This window comes from Dermacentor andersoni, chromosome 11 (genome assembly GCF_023375885.2).
Source record: "Dermacentor andersoni chromosome 11, qqDerAnde1_hic_scaffold, whole genome shotgun sequence".
Taxonomy (NCBI): Eukaryota; Metazoa; Arthropoda; class Arachnida; order Ixodida; family Ixodidae; genus Dermacentor; species Dermacentor andersoni.
Window position 1 is genome coordinate 20,668,179 of NC_092824.1, and position 26,962 is coordinate 20,695,140.

At 49.0% G+C, this 26,962-nt stretch overlaps 1 protein-coding gene across 5 annotated transcripts in view; it reads right to left on the reverse strand.

Moving 5' to 3' along the window:
- Positions 1-26,962, reverse strand: part of fne (found in neurons) — a 188,538-nt gene that overhangs the window by 24,528 nt on the left and 137,048 nt on the right. For 3 of the 5 annotated variants that reach the window (XM_050167352.2, XM_050167354.3, XM_050167350.2), the window contains exons 3-4: positions 19,958-19,981; positions 17,122-17,225 (exon numbers count right to left, since the gene is read on the reverse strand). In XM_050167352.2, coding sequence (XP_050023309.1) covers positions 17,122-17,225; positions 19,958-19,981 — 128 coding nt within the window. The remainder of the gene's footprint in view (positions 1-17,121; positions 17,226-19,957; positions 19,982-26,962) is intronic. The other 2 variants (XM_055064737.1, XM_055064738.1) reach the window with 2 other exon arrangements.

Below are 26,962 nucleotides of genomic sequence, written 5' to 3' on the forward strand. Positions count from 1 at the left end.
TTCTTAAAGCGCCCTAGCTCTCCCGCAACTCACTCTCCTAGTGACCAAGCACACCATCCCGCCTGCGCTTGCAAGAACGCAATTTCCTTAAGCGGTAAATTAGCCGACGCGAGAGTGCCACATAACCATTCTGCCTTTCTGATGATGTCCGCTGAAGTTATTTCGCGAGCCGCCTAGTTTTATGGCGCGCGTGTGCAAAGCAATCTGCCAAGAAAGGCGCGCAAACTACGTGTCACTTACTGCGTCCCTGTCGCACGCGCATTTTCCTTTTCTGTCTTCTGAGACACATTTGGCAAAATTATTCGAAGCCGTAGCAGCGTCAGGCGAGGCGGCCTCGACACAGCAGCGTGCGACGTAAGACGGTTCCACGTTGCATTGTCCCTCTCCTGTTCATGTTTCCTGGAGCTTGCATCGCATCATGTCAAACGAACAAGTCCGACGCAGTAGTCAGGGCAGAGAGCTGAACTAGTTGGTGAGTAGTTTCCCATATTCACATAAGAGAACGGAGGAAAACAAACAATCTGATCGAGACGTGGCAGGTCCTGAGCAACCACAGTTGATGTTCAGCGCCCAGCATGTCTCCTTCACGTCGTACGCTTCCGTTTTTACAGTATTGTAAAGAAGCGAAGCCCAACGCACTGATTAGCAGCCTTCGCTCGATTATCTGTTTTTGTTCTTTTCTATCACTATAATAAAGGCTTTGAACCCCTATGCTCTGTTTTACTACCTTCACGGTGCTTTCCCGCCAACACTAATTAATGCTCCCTGAATCCGCCTGCACCTCGCCGGTCACCCCAAAAATATATTCACTGTTCCATGTCAGTTATAGGTACGTTCGTATTCCCAAAATAACGAAAATTAATAGCTCAAAAGCGAATCGAAAGTGCGTGCGTGCGCCTATCACCCAAGTATGCGTATCCCTTTTCCTTTCTGTCTACCACGACTGCCGAACTGAAATGTTTTCCACCATAGCGCCACGGTCCACGCCCCTCGAACCATTTAAAGAAAGCTCCGCTCCTCCGCAAGATGTTCCTCGTGAAAAGCACGAAACGCCGAAACAGCTACGACGTTCTCCTTTGACCGCCGCAGCCGCGCCAGGGACAAGGCGGCGGTCCGCGAAAAGTCCCTAAAGGGATTATGAGAACACCCAATCTGCGCCCGCGGGAGAACGAAGCCCGCAGCGGCGACAACATCGTGCGCCGTGCGACGACATCCACGCCGTGCGCCTCCGCCATCAAGCAGCGACGACGATGCCGCTACGAAACAATGCTCCCGCTCACACCCGAAACACATACACAAGAACGGGCACCGTGCAGGCAGGGTAGCAACGACGAAGGCCGGGAGACCCAGGGCGCACAACGAGGCGAGGCATCAACGCAGCGTCCCCAGGGAACAACCGCGAAGAAGACATTAGAGGGCGGAGGAAAAGGGAGGCAAACGGGAGGTGAAAGGGTGGGAGCGAGGGTGAGAGGCCGAGAAACAATCGGGCGAAGCCGGCCCGGGCAGCCTGCGCGCGAACCCACGAGACGGCCGCCCAGGCCATCTCCTCTCAGCCCGTTAAAAACTACCCGGCGACGGTGCCGCAACGTTCCTTTTCTCCCCATTTTTTTTTTCTTCCCCGGGGAGGAAGTTCACTTCTGCCACGGACCGGAAGGAAGGAAGGAAGGAAGCAGCGACACGGCGAGCTGGAACAAGAGGAGGTTATCCTCTTTTTCTGGCCTCCCATCTTTCTTTTTTCTTTTAGGGACACGCACGACCATCATCTATACGGTGCCCGGCTAACGTTCCCCATTGTTCCGCTCAAAAGCAACGGGGAAAAGGGGGAAAAAGCCCACTCGGCTGGAAGGAATGGGGTACCGCGACGAAAACGGTTCGAGAACTCGCTTCGCATTTTATATACAGTGCAGAGGCCGAAAGTGTGCGCCGAGTGTGCTTGTGGAGGGAGAAGGGCAGACGAGGGAATGGAAGGCGAGAAATCGAAAAAGTGCGAAACCATGCCACGCCGCTTGGCAAGATTTTTTTTTTCTTTATTGGTAGCTCGGATGTTCTCGGACAGTCCTCGAAAGCGATGGCTCATGATGGTCCGCCTCAACGGGTCCTGGGCATTTTTCTTTAAGCTGTACTCGCCGAAAGCAACCGTAACCCGACTCCACGTCAACAAAGGCTGACGCCGTCGGAGCCTTACTCTGCAACCTCAGCGCTCCTGCTTTGCCCGTATATCTCGACCAGACGAAACTAGTGCGCGTTTAATGACTATGCTATTGTTTTGAAAGCATTCAAAACATCGCCTACAAAACAGACAAAAAAAAAGGTTACAAAGAAAACGTGGAAGGGCTGCGCGTCTCTCCTCTCTTCTGTCCCCTGGTTTGGTTCACAGAGTTCCGAATGCTTTCAAAATGAAATTTAACCAACTTGCTTCTCTTGACATGCCGCTTTTGCACGTTTCCACTCTCACTGAGAATGAATACCACTTTGTCTGATACCGGCGCTCTAAACAAAAGACCCAGACGCGGAACGAACTGAGCCTTCTTTCCGTTAAGCAAACAAATGCTAAAGGGCCAGGTTCGAGAAACTCGAGGAACATCAGTACTTCAAGTTTCCCAAAGACACTGTGAGCTTTTATATATGTAAAAAGACGCTGCTTGCGGTGTACCTCTACTGCCTGATGAACTTTTCTTTAAAAAGAAACGACCATAGAAATGTTCTTTTTATCTGGAATCCCAATTATCTTACATATAACTGAATTCTGGAATATCACGGTAAAAAACACGATTTGATTAGCGTTCGTCTGTTCATCTATTCCCATGTTTGTTTTTCCCTTTTTCGCGCTTCAAGTCAAGTACCAATTCTCACAAACACGCCAAAATTTCATCTATTTACAGTTTATACTTCTGTGCATACATGCCACATTATACTAGTCCCACAACAATAACCTCTATTTGTCTTGCTTGCATTTCCTTTCTTGAAAACCATGCGCTCGCTCTTTTCATGCGAAGAACACTACGCTATTTTTTTTTTGTCACACTTAGTACAGGTTCGTGTGGACGAGTGTAATGCCGAGCAGAGGCCATGACTTCGTGTGCTGCACTTGGCTGGCGGGGCTGTAGCCAATCAGAGCAGACTGCGCGTCGTCTTCTGCATCAGCAGACGAAAAGCGCCTGGCTCCGCACTTTGCCCGACTTTGCACTTACTAGCTGCGCATGTGCCCTTGCCTGAAACTAAACGTCAATGTACGCGTTTGCTTTCGTAAACAAACCTAGACAAACTGAAGCGAGATACATCGCCAATCCGTATAATACAGCGCGGAGTCTCAACCAGTACGCACCATCCGTGAGTAAGATAACTGTCTTTTTAGAAGATTAACTCACCTTCCTCTGTGATACATGGCCACGCCAGCACTTCGCTACCGTCGTTGCAGCGAACATTCACTATCGTCGCTATATCAGCGCCGACAGTCCCTGACAAAATGGCGTCACGTGTTTGCAACGCCGGCCTGCTTTTTTGTCCTCTGCTGCCAACACTCATCGAAACCACAGTGCAGAAAGTGTAGCTTTCATGCTACACTACGGCTCGAAAAAAAGGCTTCGTGTAGGTGGGCGGAGCTACACTTTCCTACAGCAAGAAAAAGGAAGCGACTTCCTGCACTAGCTACACTCTTGTAGCCAGTGTAGGTAAAAAAAAAAAAAAAAGCCCTACTACGTCACTGATAACGCGCTTGCCGTTCGTGGCCTGCAAGTACGGGGTACACAACGTCAAAGAAAGGAAATGCGTCCACGATAGACGACGGTTATTGTTGTGGGACAACGATACGGCCCGAAAGCGCGTAAATAATTTTTAATGTGCAAGCCCCTCAGAAATTTCCTAATCCAATCAGACTAACCCATCCCGCAAAAGGCTATCTTCTTGTCGGACAATATCGCGACACCATTAACAGAACACCCAATGAACTTGAGCTGTTCACGCAATCTACTGCTCTTCAGAGGCCATTGACTATAGACATCGTAACATTTTCAATTCTCTCTATATATGAGCACAACTACACACGAGACAGCACTGGTCGCGACCGGCGGACGCCATGTGTTAAAAAAAACGGAGGCCGACCACCCGGCAACTGCCAGCTTTCTTTTTCCGCCAGCGGTCGCATCAGGCAATCACAGCAGCCAGCACCTCAACGCAGTGTTTCTGCATCTCCCTATTTCGACTGACGACCAACGTCCTGCCTAGTTCCGCTTCCGATGATCTCCTTCCGGTCTCTTATCTTTCTCAGTTTCCCAGTTTCCTCGCCGCTAACGATACAATCTAAGCTTGCCGCTCGTTCTGGACATTGGTTTTTCCTTCCTGTGCATCGCTGCAATCCTTACGCCTTTTTCATATTTTTGTCTTACCTTCCAGCCTCATCTGTCCTGACAGAGAAACGATTCTCGCACGAATGATACCGACCTTCACAAACGCAGTGGTGGCAGACTCGTTGCTGAAAACAGCTGCGAGGGAGCACAAATGTCGCTGTCGACTTGATGTGCCAGGCATTGACTGAGTATCGTATAGGTATATGTATCATATATAGGTATATGTATCGTATATATCATTATAGGTAGACCAATATCGCTTTATGGACTGGACGCGCAATGCGTAACGCCCGCGAAGTTCCTCCTACGTTACGTCGTCTTCTCTTGGTGCTTGTCTAGGACAGTGTGTCCGAACATGAAAGTCGAGGAAAAACTTTGCAGCCTATGGGCCTCTATGCGACGCTTCTCTGCAGACACTGCCAAAGCAGCGTGCACTGAGCTTATGAAAGCTCTGATTCATAACGACTTCCTTGCTAAATCTTACAACATCGGAAAATTTTAGTTTTCCTTTGATTTCCGAAAAAGACATTTGTTAAGAATTTTGTCCTCTTCTTTTTTTCTCGACATCGCTGAGCAATATAGGTATTGGCGAAGCCTTCTCTAATACCTACACACTGGGCATGTGTGCCATATATGGAGAAAGAAAACAACCATCGCAGCATCGATGTTCCGACTTGTTCGACGAACAAAAGCTTTTATGCGTAGCATATTGCAATCACTCAGTTCAGCCCTTGGGCGCGGCCGCGCAGCCACCATTGGGGGTATGAGCCATCATAGTGGCTCATACCCCTACACTAGAGTTTTATGCGTTGCATATTGCAATCACTCAGTTCAGCCCTTGGGCGCGGCCGGGCAGCCACCATTGACCTTTAGCGCAACCACGTGACGTGACGTCACGACAGCCGGAGGAAAAGCTGGGCCCCAACTCGCGCGGTCGCGCGCGGCCGCGGCCACCACCTGACTCCCGCTCCTCGCGCTAGGGGCGCTGCGCCGGCGCGTGACGTCACGGACCGCGCCATATGCAACGCGCGCAATATGCAACGCATTCTTGGCTTAATTATGCTAAGCCTGGCCATTTTTTTCAAAATTAACTATAATGAGAAAAGTGGCGGGACCGTGCTGACATGTGCACGGGAGATTGCTAACAATTGGTGTCTTTAAGATGGCATCATAGTTCATTCACTACTTAATAGCGTTATAGTTAATGCTCGTTCTTTCTAATGTTGTTTATATTTTATTTATTTTTTACGCAACGGCACTAGCAATATTGGATGTTGTTGTATTAAGATAAAAGAAAATAAAGAAAAAAAAAGTTTTATAAATAACACAGGAAAAAATCAGAACTCTTGGGTGACCAAGGATGCTGTACGTGGTCACTATGTCTATAAATAAATTGCATCGTTATGTTTCCTGCGATATCTCTGGCGCTAGACTGAGTAACGTATAATGCAAGGTGCAATAAAAGGGAACCACGACTGTCTGACAATGTTAAAGAAGCCTAAACCAATCAGCTATGAACACGCCTTCAACCAAGCCACTTCCCATAAGACTCCGCAACATAATCCAACTGTCCCATACACCAATATTCCCATTAGAGAGCCATAATACACATCGACGGTCAAGCGTTCGAACAGAACTCAGGCATACATGCAATTCACATGCGGTCGTTTGCGCCCTAAAGGAAACTGGCTCAGACGATGGCGCCAGTTTTGTCCCTGTAGGCAGTACTTTGAGAAATCCTCTGACGGAAGACACTCTCCGGCGCAGGGACTGCCGGCCTAAGTCACCAGAGTATCCAAAGTGATTTACGCATACTTGTTGATCACACCAACCACTTCAGCACCGACAGAAAAGAAACGCGGCGCACAGGAATAGCTAATTTCATGGGAATGCTGGAGTGTTGTTACACATATTCTTTGCAAAAGGTTTCGAAAGAGACCTGCGCGCGTGACAAGACTACCCGTGGAACCGTACACTGATATCGAAACGAGAGGTGTGAACACGGCTCCAAAATTTACAAAAAAGAAAGGAAATTAACAGCTTTCGGTCAAACCACTACCCTGACTATGGAAGAACTAACTTTTGTACCCATACCGACTCGTTAGCCGCTAAAGAAGAGGACCGCAGTGAATCGCGTAGCAAATGAAGAGCACGGCCTTCCAGACACAAGCAAGCCTCTATATAACAGCGATAACCACCCGACGGGCCACACCAAAACGCGCCACTTGGTGCAGGATTGCACTTGTATTTATAACCTTTCGCTCCCTCATTCGCGAAACTTTTGACCAACCCCTTCGAACGTTTTTTTCCCTTGGGAAAGACGACGACATATATCATCAACTTCACATCCAAGCCTCGAGCGAAACGCTTCTCGAACCGTCCACACGCTCGCACTCCTCGAGCGGCCCAATAAAGAAACCATACCGGGCTCTCGAGCTTCCCGCTCACGTTGAGGCGAGCGCAGTGTGCAAGGGGCCCTTTCATACACCGAGCTTCGGCCCAGCGGGGAAAACCGATAAGAAGCATCTTCCATCAATAGCGCGGCCTCGCCGACGCGACGACGGCAGCTCGCCCCCGTGGAGAGCTACGCCCGCGGGGTCCCGCGAGGCCGGCATTGTGTCGCACCCGGAATCATCCGTTATCTTTGGCCAAGGAGCCCGCCCGAGCGCCGAATGAATGAAGGAACGCTCCGTTTCGCCCGGTTTCGCTTCGTCCGAGGCGACACTCCGGCAACCGTTTCCCCCGCCCGCTGATGCTTGCTGCTCGACCAATTATGCGCCCAGTCCTCCCTGCCTAGGACACTGGAAAGGCGAAACCCTAGGAAAATACAAGAAACAACGAAGTGCGCTCCGAAAAGTGACAGTGCTAGTTATAATTATATTTTCCATTGTTTCTAACAGAGCTGCTTTAAGGCATAGAATAAACTAAAGAAAATATAAATGCAAATGCAATCCTGCAATACGCAGCGACTCCTGCACAGATTTTATTACAGCCATCTTGACTCCACTTGATGAAGTCAGCATGCCGGTCACTCAGGAGGCGAGACCGTCTGAGCAAGGGCTCCCGGATATGTAAAGTGCCTGGGCAAGTCCGCAGCAGGTGGCGCACATCCGTGTCTTCTGACAAGGTCGTACGGTTGGGGTAGGTGGCGCCAATCAAGGTTCGGACAAGTCTGCAGCTTAATGAGCCTCACGCTGATTCAGACACGCCGCATCTTGTATAGTGCGCACGATTTGATATCGACTGTCTCCTCTTTCACTTCCACCTCCCAAGATGCAGGGTAGCCTACTGAAGAGAGCCAACGTCCCTGGCCACTGCTTCCAGCTCTCTCTGTATACGGATCACTGCCGAGTTATATCAGCCAACTGGCACCACACAATCACTTGGTCTGAACGATATAGCGAGCATCACCAGCTGGTGGCTTAACAGGACGGTACACGGCATGATTGCTGACATTAAGGCGACGCCTATAGCGAATGCACCACGCAAGTCGCGACTTTTAAGGCTACCGTTCGCTAACAGCCCACCGCACTACATGCGTATGAATACTTCTTTCAGCCCGAAGGAGTTGCTGTCCGCTTAATGAATCCATTGTACGGCGGTATATACAGCATGAGTGACCCATGTCATAACGCTATATTTCAGTACTGCGCACTGCTGCAGCGAACTTATAATACAGTTGATACAGATCAGTACTCCTTTTAGAGCGCAGCTTTTAGGCGCCCTTTCCTGCGTTGAGCGTCGGCGTGCCTCGGCATCGCACGTAAGCGAGCGAACAAGCACAGCAAAGGATGAAAGAGCGAACACGGAGTGCAGCGGGTGATGAAAGACGGCGATAGCGAAGACAGCGCGAAAAGGACGCGGGAGGAGGAGGGCACAGCGGAATCACGAGGCGGAAAGCGGACGAAGGGGATATGGCGAAAACGTGATAAGAAGAGCATAGTACCGCGCAAGACGGGCACTGCGGCGACGATGGCTACGAGATGGCGCCAGAGTAGCGCGCGTCGTCTGTATGGAAACAAAGCGCTGCATGAGCGGATGTCTCTCTGCTGCGACTGCTGTGAATCGTTCCCATGCGTCACCCACGAGCCCCCTCTCGCGATCTCGTGATTGGCGACGCAGTTGCGCCACACATCGCTCCGTCTGCAAGTGCCGCACGAAACAGACTGTCCGCGCAAGCCAATATATGGCGAAATGAAAGGACGCATACATGGGCGCTAAAATTTCGCATTAGGGAGTATCGTAATCGTTGGTTATTTTTCTGCCTACCTCCTCATCCAGTTCACCGCTTAGCAGTGTACAGGGTGTTTCACTTGAGCCAACGTTTAAAAATATGCAAAAGCTATGTAGCTGGACAGAGCGGAGGTCATGTCTGCCATCGCATGGATACGCTAAGAATAGTTTTTGAACTCAGCCTAACTACATAATTAGTCTTAATTATTATTCAACTTCACAAATATAGTTAGACAAAAAGTGTCAATGACTAAATTGCAGAGCAACATAAGAAACGTACCTCCGACACAACTTTCAGCAGCAAGTAGTGAGCAAGAGAAAGCTGTAAGGGGAGTTTTTCATGTTGCTCTACAATTTTGCCACGGACACTCTTAATCTAATTATAATAATTGAGAAATGTGTTAAGTAATTAACACTAACTATCTAATTAGGTGAAATGCAAACATTCTGAGTATGTCCAAGCGACGGCAAACAACATTACCTTGGTTCAGTCCAGCTACGTGGCATTTGCATGTTTTTGAAGTTTGGCGTATTGTTAAAGTTACGTGAAACACCCTATAGTGACGAAGAGAGTCCCACTTTTTGTAAGGCTGGCAGTCCAAGCCCAGTCTACGCAAAATTTGATAACCTGCTATTTCTATTTTTCAACAAGGACAACAACAGCGTTGAAATATGTCAGCAGTTACAAACACCGATGGTTGTTTTTGTGCATTCGGTGTAATTCTCTAATAACGACGTCGATAAAGTATTTCTAAGAGCATGCCAGATCCCGCTATCACCAGAATACAAGAAAAGCTCTGTGGGGGCAAGTCAAGAGCTGAAAAGTGTTTAGTAATTTAGCGGTACAGTCAAATCAAGACGTCAAAAGATCTCTTCACGAGCAAGCAAGCTGTATGTGCTTCCTTAACCTTTACTGCAAATTATCGCGCGCCTATAATGAAAGTCCGTGTACTAAAATTTGCACCTCCAGAACAAATACTAGTAATACGAGTAATGTGCGGTGCACTAGCTCTGTTATAGGTAAGACCTGTAGAAATGTTAACCAAGCTGATCGCTGCACCACAGAATGAATTTTGTCGCCTAGATAAACGATGCAATAACTTACTAGGATCAAACATCATTGCAGCTTTGATGCCAGAGGAAGCGAAGAGACAAGTGACGCGACGTCGGAGCGTTCCGAATGCGCGACACTCATCAACATCGGCCCACGGATTCGCCGGTCTGGTGTTATTGAACTGGTGCGCCCTAATGGATCAACCTGACGCATGAGCGCAGGACATAGAGGGGGAAGGGCAACTAAAACCGCATAAGGAGACGACACAACCGAATGCGAGCAATCAGTCTCAGCCCACCGACGTTGAGTGCGTAGTTTCGCTGCACAAGGACCACAAGCAGTTACAGGCTAGGGAGCAACGGTACGAAAGGAGAAACAACGAAAACGGGTAAGGACGAGTTAAGGGCAGAGAGAAGCGATCAGGGAAAAGCAAGAAGGTTAAATAGGCTAGCACCGATTGGTTACCCTTTACTAGAGTAAGGGAGACGAGGAGAAAGAGGGAAAGGTGTTCACGGGGCGCACGTACAGACGCGCCGAAGCGTTCGTTCGTCAGTCCGTCGCAAGCGGAGCATCCTTCAACACCGGGATTAGGGCGGAGTTGGGGAGAGAGCCGGGGAGGGGAGGCGTGGCGCACACAAGGCGCCACGTGCTCGAACCTCGAACGGACGGGACGACCGGAGCTCACGAGGCGGCGCGATGACACGAGGCAGAGCGGCGGCGTTGCGTACGTGTAGCTTCAGAAACGACGACGACGTCAGGAACCGAAATGAGGCGGGAAGGAGAGGATTCTCTCTTTCCCACACCGAAAAAAAAGTAAAGAACGGACACAGATAGCGGGACGGGAAGCAGGGGGACAAAGAGGAAGAAACGGCAGCAGCACCCCACGGGAGAAACGCCGTAGGAAGAACAAGCGAAAGCCAGAAAAGATAACTGTATGTGAGGTGCTGAAGAGAAAGAGGGATGCCAAGTGTGGGGAGGAGGGGAAAATAGAAAGAGCCCCCACACGGAAAGGAGCGCGGAGGAGAGAGAGAAAGGTTTCCATGGAGACGCATCGATTAGAGAATGAACGACCCTGGGCCCGAACGCCAGGCGCGCCCGCGCTGTCGGCAAAGCAAGGAAGAAATGCGCGGCTCGTCGCGCGTCTTTTCGATGTTCCCGGCGACGGCGGGTCTCGGTGTCTGGGCTCGCTTTCACATTTCTTTTTTCCCCGTCGCCCATAGGATCCCGCCGCTCTCCCTCGTAACCCTTCCGTGCCTATTATAACTGCATTGTGCCTTCACTCAATTTCGTCGACTTCACAGACTTTTCATTTACTTCCTTGCTTTCGCTAGACTATTCCCTTCCGCCCTTTTTTTTAAGTCGGGCGATGACGATCCCTTTTGGTCCTGCGAGGAAACATACAATCGTTTCCTTTTCTTCCTGGCGACATATACTAATAAGATACTCAACTATTTATTTCGCTGTCGACCTTTGCCTTTCTACTCTCTAAGATGCATGTGCACGAAGGAATGTGAAAAAGTGGCGGCAAAATTCGCTCTGCAGCACAAAAGAATAATGGGACCGTCCTCTATGGCGCAGCTGACATGTATATTCTTGATCTGAGCGAGGTCTTCGCATAAAGGCAAATTTGGAGAATGGTCTACCCGGGCTGCCAAAGGAGCACGACGATGCTTGACTAAAAAATGTGTCGTCAAATGTTCTCGGGATCCCTGAAGCTGGTCGGGGAAGCAGAAGTATAAATTTCCTTTTTCAATATACTGTGCAGTCGATACAGTGTTTCCTATTCCAATTGTCCCAAATATATTGTGTCGTATCTTGCTGGTGACTTTTTCATTAAGATTCCCTTTTATATAAAATGTTATTCTCCGTCGCACAACACGCCCTGCGTCTAGCCGGTTCTTATTTTTCTTTCTTTTTATTGTTGTCGCACATTGCACAGCAAAGTAGCCTCGTTTAATCACACTGCAGGCGCGCAGCGAATAGTACTGTACATTCTGGCTCCTATGCTGGCACCAGCGATTACTCTGCTTTGTACCTGTGACACAAGTGAATAGCAGACGGGCTTGACCCCTCAGTTAGGTTCAATGACCGACCATTTCGCTCGTCGTTGTGGTTGTGACTTGAATGTTGCAAGTTTTTCCCGGCACCAGTTCACCCGATAGACTTATACTGTTAACTAGCCGTTTTGTCACTTTTTGATTCTTCACAGTCACTAAAAAGTGACACTTTAACTTCCCAGCGGAACAGGATTTCGCAGGCAGTGTCGGCAACACGCTTTGAGGGCGTTTGCCTCTTATTTGTTCATGCAAAAATGCTTTTTCACGCAAACTGAACCTTTATAACACCGTCACGCTACAACTAAAAGACGGAGGCTTCTGTCCGATCTTCATACATTGTGAGTCCTCCTGGAAATATTGCGTTTTGCTCTCCCATAACTAACTTAACACTAAAACGAAACAATGGGCTTAGGCAGGCCACGTAATGCGTGGGGCAGATAACTGATGGCCCACCAGAGTTACAGGATGGGTGCCACGGGTAGGGAAGCGCAGTCGAGGACGGCAGAAAACTTGGCGGGGAATGAAATTAGGAAATGTGATGCAGGCAAAACATAAAATCAGCTGACGCAAGGCAGGTGTGAGTGGAGGTCACTGGGAGGGGCATTCATCTTGCAATGTATGTACAGAGGCTGATGATGAAATAACGCGTAGCAGAAAAGAACTATCTGTACCTGACGGGGGAAGAATCTAAATAAATAGATAAATACGCTGCCGACGTCAGTGCGGCAACTCTATTACCTTTGAGCGTACCCTCGCGCCGTTATTTGGTAGCTCGCTCTTAGTTTCGCGGTTCGGTAGTAAAAGAGCAGTGAAAGGAAGAAATATAATATCCCCAACACAACCAGAGCAAATGTAAGTCTTCCTGAAGATCTCTATAGACTGTCCTAATTCGTTGGATTATGTTTCGGCCCTTCTTTTTTTTTTCTGGTCGCTCTATCTGATACGATGCTTGAACTAACTCCTGCAGTAATGCACACGTGGTGGGGTCAGCTTGAACCACAGCAAAACTGCAAATGGTCGAAGTGCGCTAATGGACAGCCGGTTAGAGTACTGAGAGTTACCCAGCATAAGCAATAACAACAACAGCGCCAACCAAGGATCCAGAATGCCGGGTACAAATGGTGCCTTAATGGAGACTGAAATGATTCTAAGGGACCAGACAACACAATGCTGGCGCCCCTACGCGAGCGAACGACAAACAAACTAAAAAGCTGCTTTTCTGTTCCACTCAGTCCACCATTCACAAAAGATAGAAAGATGGAACGCATCTAAGAAATATGGCTCCACATAAAGTAGAGGCACGCAGTACATAAACCGTAGTTTCCTATACAAGAATTGATAGAGGCAGCTCGAACACTGCAGTCATTGAGATAGCATGAATACGCACAATTTTCTCATCTGCGTGCTCGTGGCTCCAAACGTTCTAAAGTATTTATTACGCTTTAGTTTTTCTAAATTTCCGAGCAATCAGTTTGCGATGTTAAAAAATGCAGGGAAATAACTATCTACACCCACGCGTAATCATTGCTAATTGTGGCATTTATAGCGATACATTTAGTTGAAAGTCAATAGTTCGCAAAGTCGTTTCAAGCCAGAGGTAGCAAGTTTAGACAAATCATGTACTGCCCATCATTTCTGTGCTGACTTCCATAGTTGCCATATTTTCCACGTGGTGCCATTTGCTAACATAGTTGACCATAGTTGCCATTTGCTGCCAAAATGCCTTATGCAGCAAAATGCTGCCATAGTTGTCATTGGCTGCCTCACGCCATCTTATGCTGTTATATGCTGCCGTAGTTGCCATAGCTGCCTTACGCTGCCGTACTTGCCATTTCCTGCAACATTTTCCATATACTGACACAGTTGCCGAAGCTGCCATGTGCTTTCATAACTGCCATACGTTGGCATGTGCCATTTGGTGCCATAGTTGTGAGAGAATTGAATTTGGGATTTTACGTGCCAAAACCCCTTTCTGATTATGAGGCACGCCGTAGTAGATGACTCCGGAAATTTCGATCACTTGGGGTTTTTTAACGTGCACCTAAATCTAAGTACACGGGTGTCTTCGCACTTCGCCCCCATCGAAATGCGGCCGCCGTGGCCGGGATTCGATCCCGCGACCTCGTGCTCAGCAGCCAAACACCATGGCCACTGAGCAAGCACGGCGGGTAGTTGTGAGAGCTACCATGGGCTTTGATAACTGCCATATGTTGACATCTGCCACTTGGTTCCCGAGATGCCATAGCTACTTTTATGCTATCATGCCCTGCCATAGCTGCCACTTGCCGCCATAGTTGCCACAGCTTCCTTATGATTTCATATGCTGCAGTGGTTGCCATATGCTGCCATATCTGCTTTATGCCTACATAGTTGACTATAGCTGCCATAGCGGCTCGACGGGGTAATTGACAGGGGACGTCTCGCGCACGACGCGCTAGGAACCGTGGTACTTGGCGACGAGTTTAGAGGAAAGACCGGGAGTGGTCCAAGGTATTTCGAGCCACTGAAAGATTCCGTCTCATATGCGCAGGTGGGTGGGTCGCTATCGCGACGGAACTTTTTCTGTCATTTGCCTTCAGGCGTGAAAGAGCGAGCGAGCGAGCGAGCTGACGGCATTCCTCGGCGTAACTGGAAGCCTCAGATACTCGCTCCTGTATCACTCGCCACGGACTTCGAGTCAATGACGGCGGAGGGCTTGGAACGGCATTAAGTAGAGACAGCTACCGAGCGACTTCGGCACGAATGAACTCCTTGATCTCGTAGAGCAGGAGGCCGTGGTCGGGCACTGCGTTAAACTCGAAATTGAGGCATCCTGGGTGGAAGAACACCGGTTCAGGAGACGTTGACAGCGGACTTCGTCATAACTCCGACAAAGGTCAGCGACTTCTACGAGGGTTTGAGGGTTTTTTTGATAGGAGCATATGAAAGGCGTTGTCTTCAATGCCATTCAACATATCACGAATATTATCGGATTTGGTCATTGCTGCATTGACGCAGTTACAAAGGTCGATGACGTCTTCTGTGTATTTGCTTAAGTTCTCATCGCGCTGTTGGGAACGGCATGTTAGCGCCCTTCAGCAGGAAGCTTTCGCACCGCGGGGTAACCGAAATCTTTCGTGAATCATGCCTTGAAGTCGGCTCTGGTGCAAAGGTCAGATTTGTGGTTGCGGGAGACCACACATTCGCGACGACCGTGAGGGAGAAGACCGTGATGTTCAATTTATGAGTATCGCCTCATTTGTTGTGGCCACACGCGTTCGTAGGATGAGAGCCAATCTTAGATTCGTTTTCGTCAAAGCCGTTGGAAATTGCTGGATGCCGTTGACGCAGTGACCCTCAACATTCTAAGGTGGGCGAGTCCGGAGGTGGTGTCTGGCTTGCATCGTCAGGAATGATGGCCGGCAATTTCCGAGCGGGGATTTCCAGGGTTGGAGAAATGCCTTCACGAAATATGAAAAGCTGTTGAAATGCACATTCAAAATGTTAAACAGGCAAGCCTCTTAGTCGATCTTTGCAAGAGACATTGACGATGCCCCTGTCTTCCTCGCTACGGCTATAAGCTACCATCCCTCCTGTCTCTACGGCACTTCACCATTGACCGACCGTGAAAAGACGAGTTCGTTTATTTAATATATGTCGCGACATCCCACAGAAAGCACCGTGGCGTAAAATTTACGTACACCAGAACTACTAGATGGCGCTATTTATCTTTCCGGTCTTACTAAAACAGCCAATCAGGGTGCGCCGAATGCCGAAGGCGCAGCCAAGGCGATACTATCACTGAAAGTGATCGTCGCAGAATACGTCCCCAAGATCGTACTGCATCCGTTCCGCTCTGAAATGTAGATTGTGCCTTTGTGCCTCCTCGACGACGACCACGTGGCCACACGTCGCCTGCAGCTGCCACCGGAACTTAGCTACTATAGCTTCGCTGCAAAAGCAGCGATGGACGTGGTGTGCAATATTCCCGTTAACGGACGTACAGACAAAAATCCGTACGAGCAGGGAAGCTGCAGCCCAGAAAGGGAACGCAAAGCTCATGATTCCCAAATTGGGAATACCAGGCAATGGGGGAACACGAAACTTGAATAAGATGGGCAGAAGTACCAGAGAGGGAACTTTAAGGATTAAGCAGAGGGAATAGGGAAGAACGCATACGGGGAGACGGTCTGATCCCATCAAGTGAGCCGCGGTGACAAACGGCCGGCCGCTGGCTTAAGCCACGGGCTCGCCCGCAGCCAAGCGCCAGTGTAATGGCGCGGGGAAAAGAATGGAGCTTCTCAAGGATGGAAGGCAAGGACGGACTGCCGTCACAAAAAGGAACAGGGAATTGGGCAAGAGAGAAAGCGATAAAGGAAAGAAAGGCGCCCGTTCCCTCAACGGCGAATGTGTCGCACTCGAACCTAGGTCGTCGGCGCGTGCGCGCTTTTGTCCCGACTGGGCGGCCCATTAGGTATTAAGCTGGGCGTTTTCCGACTGTCCGTTGTTCCGTACACTTCGCGCGCGAAATGACCCAAGGATTGCCGTCCACACATACACAGGCCAACGGCGGCGGGCGACTCCTCAAGAACGGCACTCGGCGAGCACTTGCGCAAGGGCTCCAAAGCTCGCCGACTGCGCTATTACCCCAGCTATTCGGCGCTTCGGCTCCTATCGCCTCGCGCCACTCACGAGCAGACTGCGAGAAGAAAAGGCGGTCACTGCGAATTTCGCAATGAAACCGCAGATTTTCGCAGCTCTCAAGGCGCGTCCACGCGGTTCATTTTTCCGACGCTTCTATTTTAGTTGCCCTTGTTGCAGTTCCGCCGCTTCGAAGAGGCTATCCGAGTTTTACACTCGTTTTTTCAGAACGTTCCTGTGCGAAATAGTCCAGCTGAAATGAATGGCAGCGCCACCAGTCGGCAGGAATGATAACTCCGCTGCAATGGCCAAATTTTGGTGATGATCATCATGATGATGGTGATGATGATATTCTAGCCATTTACGCATGCTTTCATATCATTTATTCATTTTTTCCCTCGGGGCTTTGCACTATTACGGAGGGGAGCCGGCGCCAGTGCGCCAGTGCCCTTTTTTTAAACCAAAATAGCAGTGCTTCCGGTCTCCAACTACCCTGCGACGGGATGTATGTTCGGATTGGTCACGTTTTCTCCGGCTCTAAACTCGAACGGGCTACGCATCGCTGCACTCAAAGAAATCGGTAGGAACCAAGTGATTGTAGCATTACGAAACATTCAGTAGGTTAGAAGCTTTCTTTTCAGCTCACTTTCTTTTCTCGGTGGGACCATTTAGGCGGGCCGCACTGCTTTCTAACCTACGGCCTGCACACAAAATGCGCGATGCTTGCGTAGAACGAATGTCAGGTTGGGCGCAACAGATACAAAAAGCAAAATGGCTCATACAGACACGAATCCTTCCAGCGCCAGCTCACCTTTATGGTCTTGTTCTGTAATCGCAGTCCGTTCAGCGTGTTGATTGCTTTCTCGGCGTCCTCCGGACGGACGTAGTTCACGAAGCCATAGCCGAGGCTTTGACCTGTGAATGCAAAGAGCGCACAACGTAAGTCCGACGAAAACATATGAGACCCAGAGTCGCAAGATGTCAACAGCACACGCTAGAACCAGTGCTGAAGATTTGGAAACGAGATACAATCACATTCAAAGCGAAACTGGTACAGTGTGGAGCTGCGACTCTTTGCAAGGAACTGACACGTACGGTTACGATTTCCTCGAATTCATGTGACACCAGACTTCACAATTTCTGATCAGCCGCTTCTTGCGGCTTTAAAACATGTACACGACATTCGGATGGTGACAGACGAATGCGAACTTGAGGAATCCAAGGCTTCCTATGCGGCCGAGTAGTCAGACAGGTGAGTCATGGTATATAGACCACAGGTGTCATAAAAGACTCTAGCCACACAAACGCGACTGAGTGGACTCGGGATAGTTCAGGTGTCGCTTGTGCGCGTACCACGGACATACAGCGCAGATCAGTGTTAAGGGAAACACATCAATGCGCGTCGCTCATTTTCCTGGTGCAATCGCTACACAACATATGCCGCGCAGTCGGACGATCTTACACTTGCCAGAGGGCGAAATTCGCACATGCTGCGAGCTGATGAGTTTTCTTGAACATCGGACTACACTGTACGTGATCTCGCTTGTTAGCGCCGCTTCAAGTGCAAGGTGACAAATTGTCACAAGAAAGACGCAAATAAGCTTGGCGATGCTTTTGTGTATGCGGCAACAACGCACAGTAACGCAGTACCGGAAGTACTCCGTGAATGGCGGTTGTTGTCTCCAGGACTTCCGTGCACAGAATGACCATTCTTTATTTTTCTTGCGCAGATAGACATATGACAGAAAATAGGCTTCAGACAACGTGGCATAGACGATTGCAATCACGAAATATAACTTCTTAACGTAAGTAAAACACCTGCTGAGCGCCAGTACTTGGGGCAGATATGACAATAGCCTTTACACAAGAAGCCTCACAAACCCGCGCGCACATTACGTACAGCAGAAAAATATATATATATCATAATGAGGTTCTCGAGATGCAGCCTATGGAAGTGCGAAAGAAAGCCCGAACATGGCTGTGAAAACGAGGAAGTGCATATGTGTCCTCAATTGTCGGTACCTGGGTGCACAGCCTTCCCCTATTTCAGTCTAGCAAGTTTATTTTTGGGCGTTGAGACGGGCGCAACATCGTCAAGCGCACGCTGCAAGTTTCCACGGTCACTTGACGAAGAAGGCACGAGGGAAATTCGAATTCAACGCGCCACCCTTTTTCGCCCTAGATTACCATGACAGCAGCAGCTAAAGATTTGCATTGAAGCAAGAAATTGCACCCAGACAGCCAACAAAGCATATTACATTTACAATTCAGAAATATAGCAAAATATAAACAAGGATTACAAAATGGAACAATTTCGTAGAGAAGCTTCTTTTGGGGCTGCAACGCGCAAAAAAAAGAAAATGAAAAAATAAGCGGATCTCCGATAAAAGCAGGCACTGACAATGTATCACCTAACTCAGTACATCAGCGGTTTTTGGCATTTCCATTAGGTCGCGTAGTCTGACGTAAGAATGCACTGATGACATGCAGGACAACGACCTCAAGTCCGGCCATCTTGGCATCTAACACATATTTTAGTGCGGCATACCACACGGGCTGCATCCCCTGAAACTGTACACCTAAAGGACCTGACATTCAGCGCTTGAGCGCTTTCACTGCTACCACCTTGGCAACCTAAACAAAAATTAGAGACAGCACCTCTCAACAGTAACGCGTGCACCAGGCGGTGCTTAAACCACCTTCCTTTCCTTTTCTTTTTCTTTTTACATCGAAGCCAGTTAATGCGACTAGAAGCTCTCGAAAACATTACATTGCATTGCAGGTTGCTTCAATCTCCATCATACTTTCAACTTTCGTTTGCGGCAAACACCGCCCAAAATCGTATGCTCGCGGATGTACACACGTCATCACACGGTTGAGTGTCGGGTTTCACAGGGCTTACTCAATAAAGCCTAGCGGTAAAGGAAGCTTTGCGCGCGCCAGTGAAATATACTGGCATCTATTAATCGCAACCTCTGCAGCTGCAACGAACGCAGCCACAACGTCAGCCGATGGACGTGTCCTAAACGAAAGCAAACAAAATTGACAGATTCCTGCGCAACTCACTTCCACGCGTTCGTTTGGAATGGACAGGCCACCTTTTTTAATGCGCAGGTATTCACGGGAGATATATTTCCCGGATGCCTAAGGAACAACTTAAAATTAAATCATTAGATTTAAAGTTTTAAAAATGAACAGTGCGTAACAAAATTATCGGAGACACCGTAGCGAAAAAAAAAAAGAGATGCCGGCTTATGTTCGACCAGCATGGTTTCCTCAACATGCGCCCAAGGATAGCCGCACTGTTTTTCCTTTCTTTTCCTACGACGGGGTGTGGCTGGCGGGGGTGGGCAGTCAAACTCGCAACCCCGAGCGCTCAGCTTAAAAACGCCGCGGGCACGGAGTTACCGCTGGAGCTAGTACCATGAAACAATACAAAATCGGAGGCTTATGCGGCTAAAACACATCGCAGAGAAAGCTATCACAAAAATACGCTGTCCAGAACGGCCTGAAAGAAAAATAGCAGCAGCAGCAAACACAGCAAAGGTTGGCGCTGTAACGAAACACAAATCAAAACAAGAAGCTGTACGATTTAAAGCTAAAAACCGAGAAAGCAAATGCTAAAAACAAAAGAAGGGACTACATACGGATCGGTGGTGAGGTGCCTTCTTCTAGAGAAACCGGAACCAAGGCAGAAGCGAATCACCGAATCGGGACGGGTTTTGGGAATCGACGGGGGATCCGGGTTCGTTGGGCGGGTTGGGAGGGGAAGGGCCAGTCGCCGTGCACGGCGGTAGCGTCCAGTTACGTCAAAGCGGTGTTGGTGAAGTGGGAGAAGAAGGGGGAGATTAAACGAGGCGGAAAAGTGAAGGCGGGCAAAGGGACGCAGGTGCGTTTTTGCCGCGGTGCGGAAGCATTAAGAAGCGTGCGAGACACAGCCCCCGTTATTTGGTGCGAACGGTGGCGAAGTGGGGTTTGTCCGAAGGAAAGATCGTGCCATGGTGGTAGGGGAAGGTTTTGAAGTCAAGCAGGCATGACGTACGAGAATGGTGCGTGAAAGAGGAAAATAATTACAATTAGAATATTCGAAAGTTTTTTTTCACGAAGCAGCGCGAAGTGTGTTAATACGGCATGCGGGTTAAGATGGAAGTGATAAAAAAGGAGGGGAAGGGAAGACAAATGGGGACGGCGTTCCCGAAAACAAATAGGATTATTTAGCGTTATAGCGTTTCGGAATGGGGAGAAAGGAGTTGGGGAATGGGAGAAAAAAAGAAGAAAATAGAACGAATTAGAAAGCAAAAAAACACTCACCAAAACTTAATATACACTTCAGCAATGCACACAACATAAAAGAAAGAAAGAAAAAGAATAAGATTTTTAATAACACAGTAAACACAAATCACAAACACCAGCACTGATTCTTTCTTGCATAAATTAACCCTTCTGCAGATATGGTTCGAGACGCTCATTAGGGAACCACGCATTTAATCGAGCGCATAACCTCATCCATAGACATGAAGGGCTGCGGGAATATTAAGCGTCAGGGCGGCTCTGAAAATGAATTATTAATAAACCCCGCCCGCAATTCGCAGCGCTATCGCTGAGTATGTGCCCCCGTCACAGTGAAGAAATAGCCTCTCGGGACATCACATAGGGTTAGCATAAATTAAAACGAGTTTTAATACACGACACTAGACAATTGCATAAGTTATGATGACACTAAATCTTAAGCTGCCCTCCGGCCAGGCCATGTGTTTTAACAACTATAAATAAAGTCTTCTCTTAATTCATTATTAAGCAAAACACAGGCTGGCAAGGCCGCTCGGAGCTTATTACCGCTGTTCGTAAAGACGCTTATGAAACATCCAGTTCCCACATACCCGTAAAAGATTATACTGAAGTACGCACTGCTAAAAGACAGAAAACAACATATTTGCAAATGACAAAAGCGGGAACTTAAAGCAAAACGCAAACCTCCACAAGCGACTTCTTTTAGAGACAAATACGAGAGTTCACACTGTCCAGAATACAGTTCAGTTTTGCTCTTTCAAATACTTTTATGGGGCAAATGAAATTTTCGCTGCCACGGTGCATCAGAATAAAAGAAGAGGCTATCACAGTGTCCCGGGAATAAATTCCCCGAGCGAGCTCGTGCTTACGTCATGCGATGTGTGCATGACCTCACAGCAGCGGTTTCTTTATTACGGAGATATAATTTGCAAATATATATATGGCTCAACTTATTGCGCAGTAGTGACCCTCTGTTGAACAAATGAAATCGGTACCTAGAACAGTGGTATATGTTAAAGCACCGTGCGTGTCGCGTAAGACTAAACCATGATGACTGCGAATATCACTGCCGTAAGCACTACATCTCAGTAAAATGACTGAATGATTGGTGCTGTTAAACACTTTCTCATTTTCCTCTACATTTATTAGAAAACTCCCGCTTTATGTCTGCTTACTTCTGCGTTACTCTTATTCTGAAGAAGTGGCTGATTAAGCTCGAGTTACGCAATTTTTTTTATTCAGCAAATGACAACAAATCGACATCAATCAAATAAAGACAGACCCCAATCGAAAATTCGGCACACTTTCTTGCCATGTCATGAAAGCCACATTTGCGGCGATAAAAAACGCACCTCAAGCTAGACGTTCCTTTGTGTGTAAACGCACGCATTTCCGCAAAACGAAAGGTTTTTTTCTCGCTTTCATTTCGTTCAGAAAGGAAACGAACTTGTTGCGAGGATCAACCGCAGCGCGACGGGCACCACAATGGCGGCGTTTCGCTGACTCGCCCCAATTAGGGGGCGGTACTGGGGGGGGGGGCACAGTCATCGCTAGGGATCAGGCGGCAGGCCGAGCGAAGTCGCACCTGTGACGGCTCGCTGAGTAAGCGCGGGGCGACAGTCGCCACACAACTCGCAACAAGCCGGAGGCAGCGTAATATAATTACCGCCGCCTCGTCGTCGGAAAACTCGGCGTTGCCAGCGGCGGAGAAGCAGGAGGAAAAGGCAACTGTCGGCCGTTCGCAAAAGCTGCACTCAGCTATACAACCAGTGTACTCGTATTGCTAGTTATTGTGATTCTGCTTTCTTTGGTTAAATGATGTTGCAGCTTGTGTTTCTCGAGGAGTGCAATGTGCGTTTTAGAGTATTTCCGCTCACATCTAAGTGACCAATTTTAAGAGTCCTACCGAACTGTCAAGTATAATTGTAACTGTGTGTATACAGGCTTTCCGAGCTATCAAGAACTGAGCTATAAAAAAAGGAAGGGTCATCACACGCGTATCTGACAGTGAGGTATGGCGTAGTTTGGTCACTCAAGACTAATTTTGACCCCCCGGCGACCTTTACGGAGCACCTAATTCACGGCACTCGAAGGCTCTTGCATTCAGCTCCTATCGGAATGCAGCCACGCCGGCAAAAATCGCACCCACGACCTCTAGCAGAACAGCGCCACGCCTTAGCCATTGGGGTACCGCGGAGGATAGCAGCCATCGAGTGCACAGATTGCGCCTTTATTGTTTCTTTTTTTCAGGAGTGCAGCAGGCGTGCTAACTCTCAAGATGTGGCTTCCTTTGGCACACAACACCTCCAGCGCTCCCGAACGAGTGACTAATCTAAGTTTACTTCGAAGCGCAGTCACATAGTGTTAATCATAATCGTTCGTAGCACACAGCCGTAATGCACAGGAAATTGAGTGGTGCCCTCCACTGAGGCTGTTCCCTGTGCCATTTATACCTATACTAGAACAAGCGTCACCGCACAAAGAGCAGCGCCGAGGCGAAATGGCTCCCCGTATGCTTGACATTTCCCTCGTGAGCCTGAAACCATTTAGGGATCGAAGTCATATCGGGAGAACGCTTTGCTAAGGACGACGCTCATCGCGGCAGTCATCGCAAAGTCGAACGGCTTCGAATTAAGCGAAGCCACATCTCTCAGCGTCAGGGCTGGAACAGCCTCGTTGCTCGAAGAAATCGAGCGATGCGGCGTCCCGTGCTCATAAGAGCGTCTCTCCCTGTCTTCCCCACAATTGTCGGCCCCGACAGCTTTCGGGACGGCACGTCTCTCACGCGGCATACAGGGGGACGGAGTGGCTCGCGCTGGCCGTTTCGAGCGGCGAGGCAGTTTTTTAATTAAGGCTCCAAAGTGCAAGCCGAGACGAGGAGCCACCGTGCCGGACCGTAATGAGACCGTGCCCACGAGCGTAGGCGAAAAAAAAAAAACTGTCAGGAATTCCACCGACCAAGCTTCCGCATAATGGCGCGCGTTGCGCAAACCTGCTGACCCGGCCCGTTTCCTCGCGGGTGCCAGCAGCCGCGGACACTTTATCTGCCGCACAGCGGCGGGGTTTTCGTTGGGCGGCGGGCCCGCGCCCGGGTTGCCGCCAAATGGAGACAAATTGCTTCGCTAATAACGGAGCCGGGCGGCTACAGCGAGGCCCCCGAAGCACAGGGACTGCAGAGGAGCGGCCTCACGTGCGCGACCGGTGCAGATTGCGCTGTATACTTCCATTCAGACATACAAACCTTAGTTGCCCCAAGTCAGAACAAAAACAAGCGGACGCGTGAATCCGAAGCGCTGACAAACGGCGAGAAAAAAGGGACCAGGATTACGCGGTAGCGGCGCTTCGGTTGCGGTGTCGCAAAGCGATAGTCCAACAACACTTTGAAAAAACTTGCAACACGTTATCACAGACCTTGTCCCCCCACAAACAATAATCGTGATCTTGCGGTAACCCGCTAAGGTTGCTCAGTGGCTACGGCGTTGTGCTATTGAGCACGAAGACGCGGGCTCTAAACCTGGCCGCAGCTGCCGCATACTTTCTGGGGAGATACGCGGGAACGCCCGTGCACCGTGCATTGGGCGCACGTTAAAGGGACCCTGGACCAATTTTTATCGCTGCGGAGAAAGGCATTTGAAGAGAAAATGTGCTACGTCAGAAACACTTAGCCACAAAAAGTAGTTCAATGCGTTCAGCAGAAGGAGAGTTATTGGCAATCAAATACGGCCTCCGCTGTGCTCCCGTTGCTGCTTCAATGCCTTGCACTGCGAAGGCCACGGCGCACTGCAGCGTGGCCACAACGCTCCGCCTTCTAAATGTCACCGTGGCGAGAAGTTCACATTTCATTTCGGATGGCCATGACATCTGCCTTCGGTGCCTACGACGCGCTAAACATAAGCGAGACGCGGTTGCCCGCGTCGAACGGCAGTGCGCTAAGCCAGCGGACTCGTGGCGGCACAGCGCGGCGGCCGCGGTATCCAACATGTAACCGACCGCAGCTCGACGTCAGTTATCGGCGAATAGCAGACGTCTAAGGGAATGACGAAACACTGCGTCAGATCATAAAATACGGTGTCTAAAAGAGAGTGAGGAAAGGGAATTCTGTTGAAAAGAGAGCGCTTCCAGAGAAAGGTGACTTCGCGATCCGCATGCGAGCTCCACGCACCGCGCACGACAACAAAACTTGGCCGAGATGTTAACAGTGGCGCATGCTACCCGCGGAATATGTTATTTGAGCACGCCCGAAGGCGGTTCGCGGACTCTTTAAGGATCCCCACGTGGTCAACATTAATACGGAGCCCACTATAGTGCGTTGTCCCTCATAACCCACCGCGCGATTGCGGGACGTTGGTATCTACAATTTTATCTTACTCGCATTTCTGGAAGCACCGAACGCACCGCTTTCGGTGCTTTCTGGTCACGAACGCATGCGCCTACCAGCCTGACATGCCTGGCATCGCGTTACCAGTGAGGAAAGCAGCAAACGCAGAGTGTTAAATAAAGAAAGTGAACGAAAGAGTGCTGAGGAGGAGTAGGAGAAAATATTGCAAAATTTATTTTAAGAAGCATTAAAACACAAGTAGGTGTATTTCTGCATGTGCGGGGAGGCGCCCTCAGTCCGGGGCTCCTGCGGCTCTTGCTGTCTCCCGGGCCCGGCGAACCATTTCCTTGCCGATCACGAGGGCCCGAGATAGTCAGCACGGCCTCCCACTGCTCGGGAGGCCGTGCTGACTAAGTTCTTGCTTCACATCGCGCACGTTCACACATCAATAATTCGGGTGTATAAGTAGCGAAGCACGCTTGGGCACAACACTTCTTTGCAAGAACTGCCTGCGATAGACGCATGAAAAAAAATTGAGGTGGGCACGTATAAATCAAGCGTATTATTTAAACAGCGTGGAAATGCTGTACAGATTTGCTCGATACGCTATATATATGAGCTACGACCGCATCATAGCCACGCGAGGGATCTATCGAGATTGAATTTCCGGCGATGCGTGCTTACGATTGCGCGATGTTGGAAGAAGCCGTTTCGGGAATCGGAAAAGCATTATTAATTTCGCCGTCGTAAAAGGGGACCGCTGGTTTGCGAAGACTTACGCTGCGGTCATCCCGGAAGCCATAGGAAGAGCCAAAATGCGAGGGAATAAAAACGGGCAAGAAGTCAATTGGTAATGTAAAGAAAGAAAGAAAGAAAGAAGACAGACAGAACGACAGAACGACAGACAGACGGTAGAATGCTCTTTATTTCTAATATTAAACGAAGAAGATGGTGTTAGCAAAAAGCTAAATTCCAAGTACACACCGTCGTCTTCCTGTATGAACGTCACAGGTGCGGTTGCTTTCGAGTTGCACCCTTTCTGACGGGAGATTCGTTCTCACTAGAAAATAAATATGTCGGGTATTACGACCCGAAACCACCGCATCATGATGAGGCAAGCCGTAGTGGGGGACCACCTGGGGTTCGTTACCATCGCCTAAATCGAAGTACACGTGCGTTCTTGCATTGCGCGCCTATTTTAACGCGACCGCCGCGGCCAGGATCACATCCGCGACTTCGAGATACGCAGGCGCAAAGCCGTGGCAACTAGGCTTATGCTTTTTTTTTTCTTCTTTTTTGGTTTCTTGGTTCATTATGATGACTACACTGCCTTGTTGAACGAAAAAAAAAAAATGTCTTGCAAGTGCTTTTATTTTTATGTATGCTGTACCTGAATGTACACTTGCTTTTCTTGTAAGCCTCCCCCCCCCCCCTATGTAATACCCTCCTTCGAGGGCCTTTAGGGGTATTGTAAATAAATAAATAAATACTACAATGGGTGTGCTTAATAGAAACCGCCATTCTTCCTCGACTGGCTTTGGTTGAAATGCTATCTCGACTTGGCTCGTGACGGCTGTTCCTGTTAATGCAGTTGGTAAGTTGGCGTACTTTACGTATGCTGAAGTCCATGCTGAACCATGTGGTTCACTATTATAAAACGTCAGTTCGCAATTATCGCCTGAAAAACTTGTAATGCGATTACCCGTTAACCCGTCGACAGTGCCATCAGTTCCAAATTGCACTATTTTTCTTTCCCTGTGTAGCAGCTAGCCACCTTGCTTGTGGCACTTGCTGTTCATGAATTGACTCGTGGGTACGTCTGGCGAATTAGGCCTCGTTATAGTCAGTCGATGTAAATACGTTAGTAATGGTCAGAATAGACTCATTAGAGGCATCTGAAGGACGCCTTTGGAACGGCCGTAATGAGCGATCCCAATCATTGCATTCATGCAGATTTCCTTTTCATCAAGCAGCTTTCAAGTTAAACTCAACAGGGGCTTTTCTGCGAAAGCGCGCGAGAGAAAACACGGGTACGCGCCACATG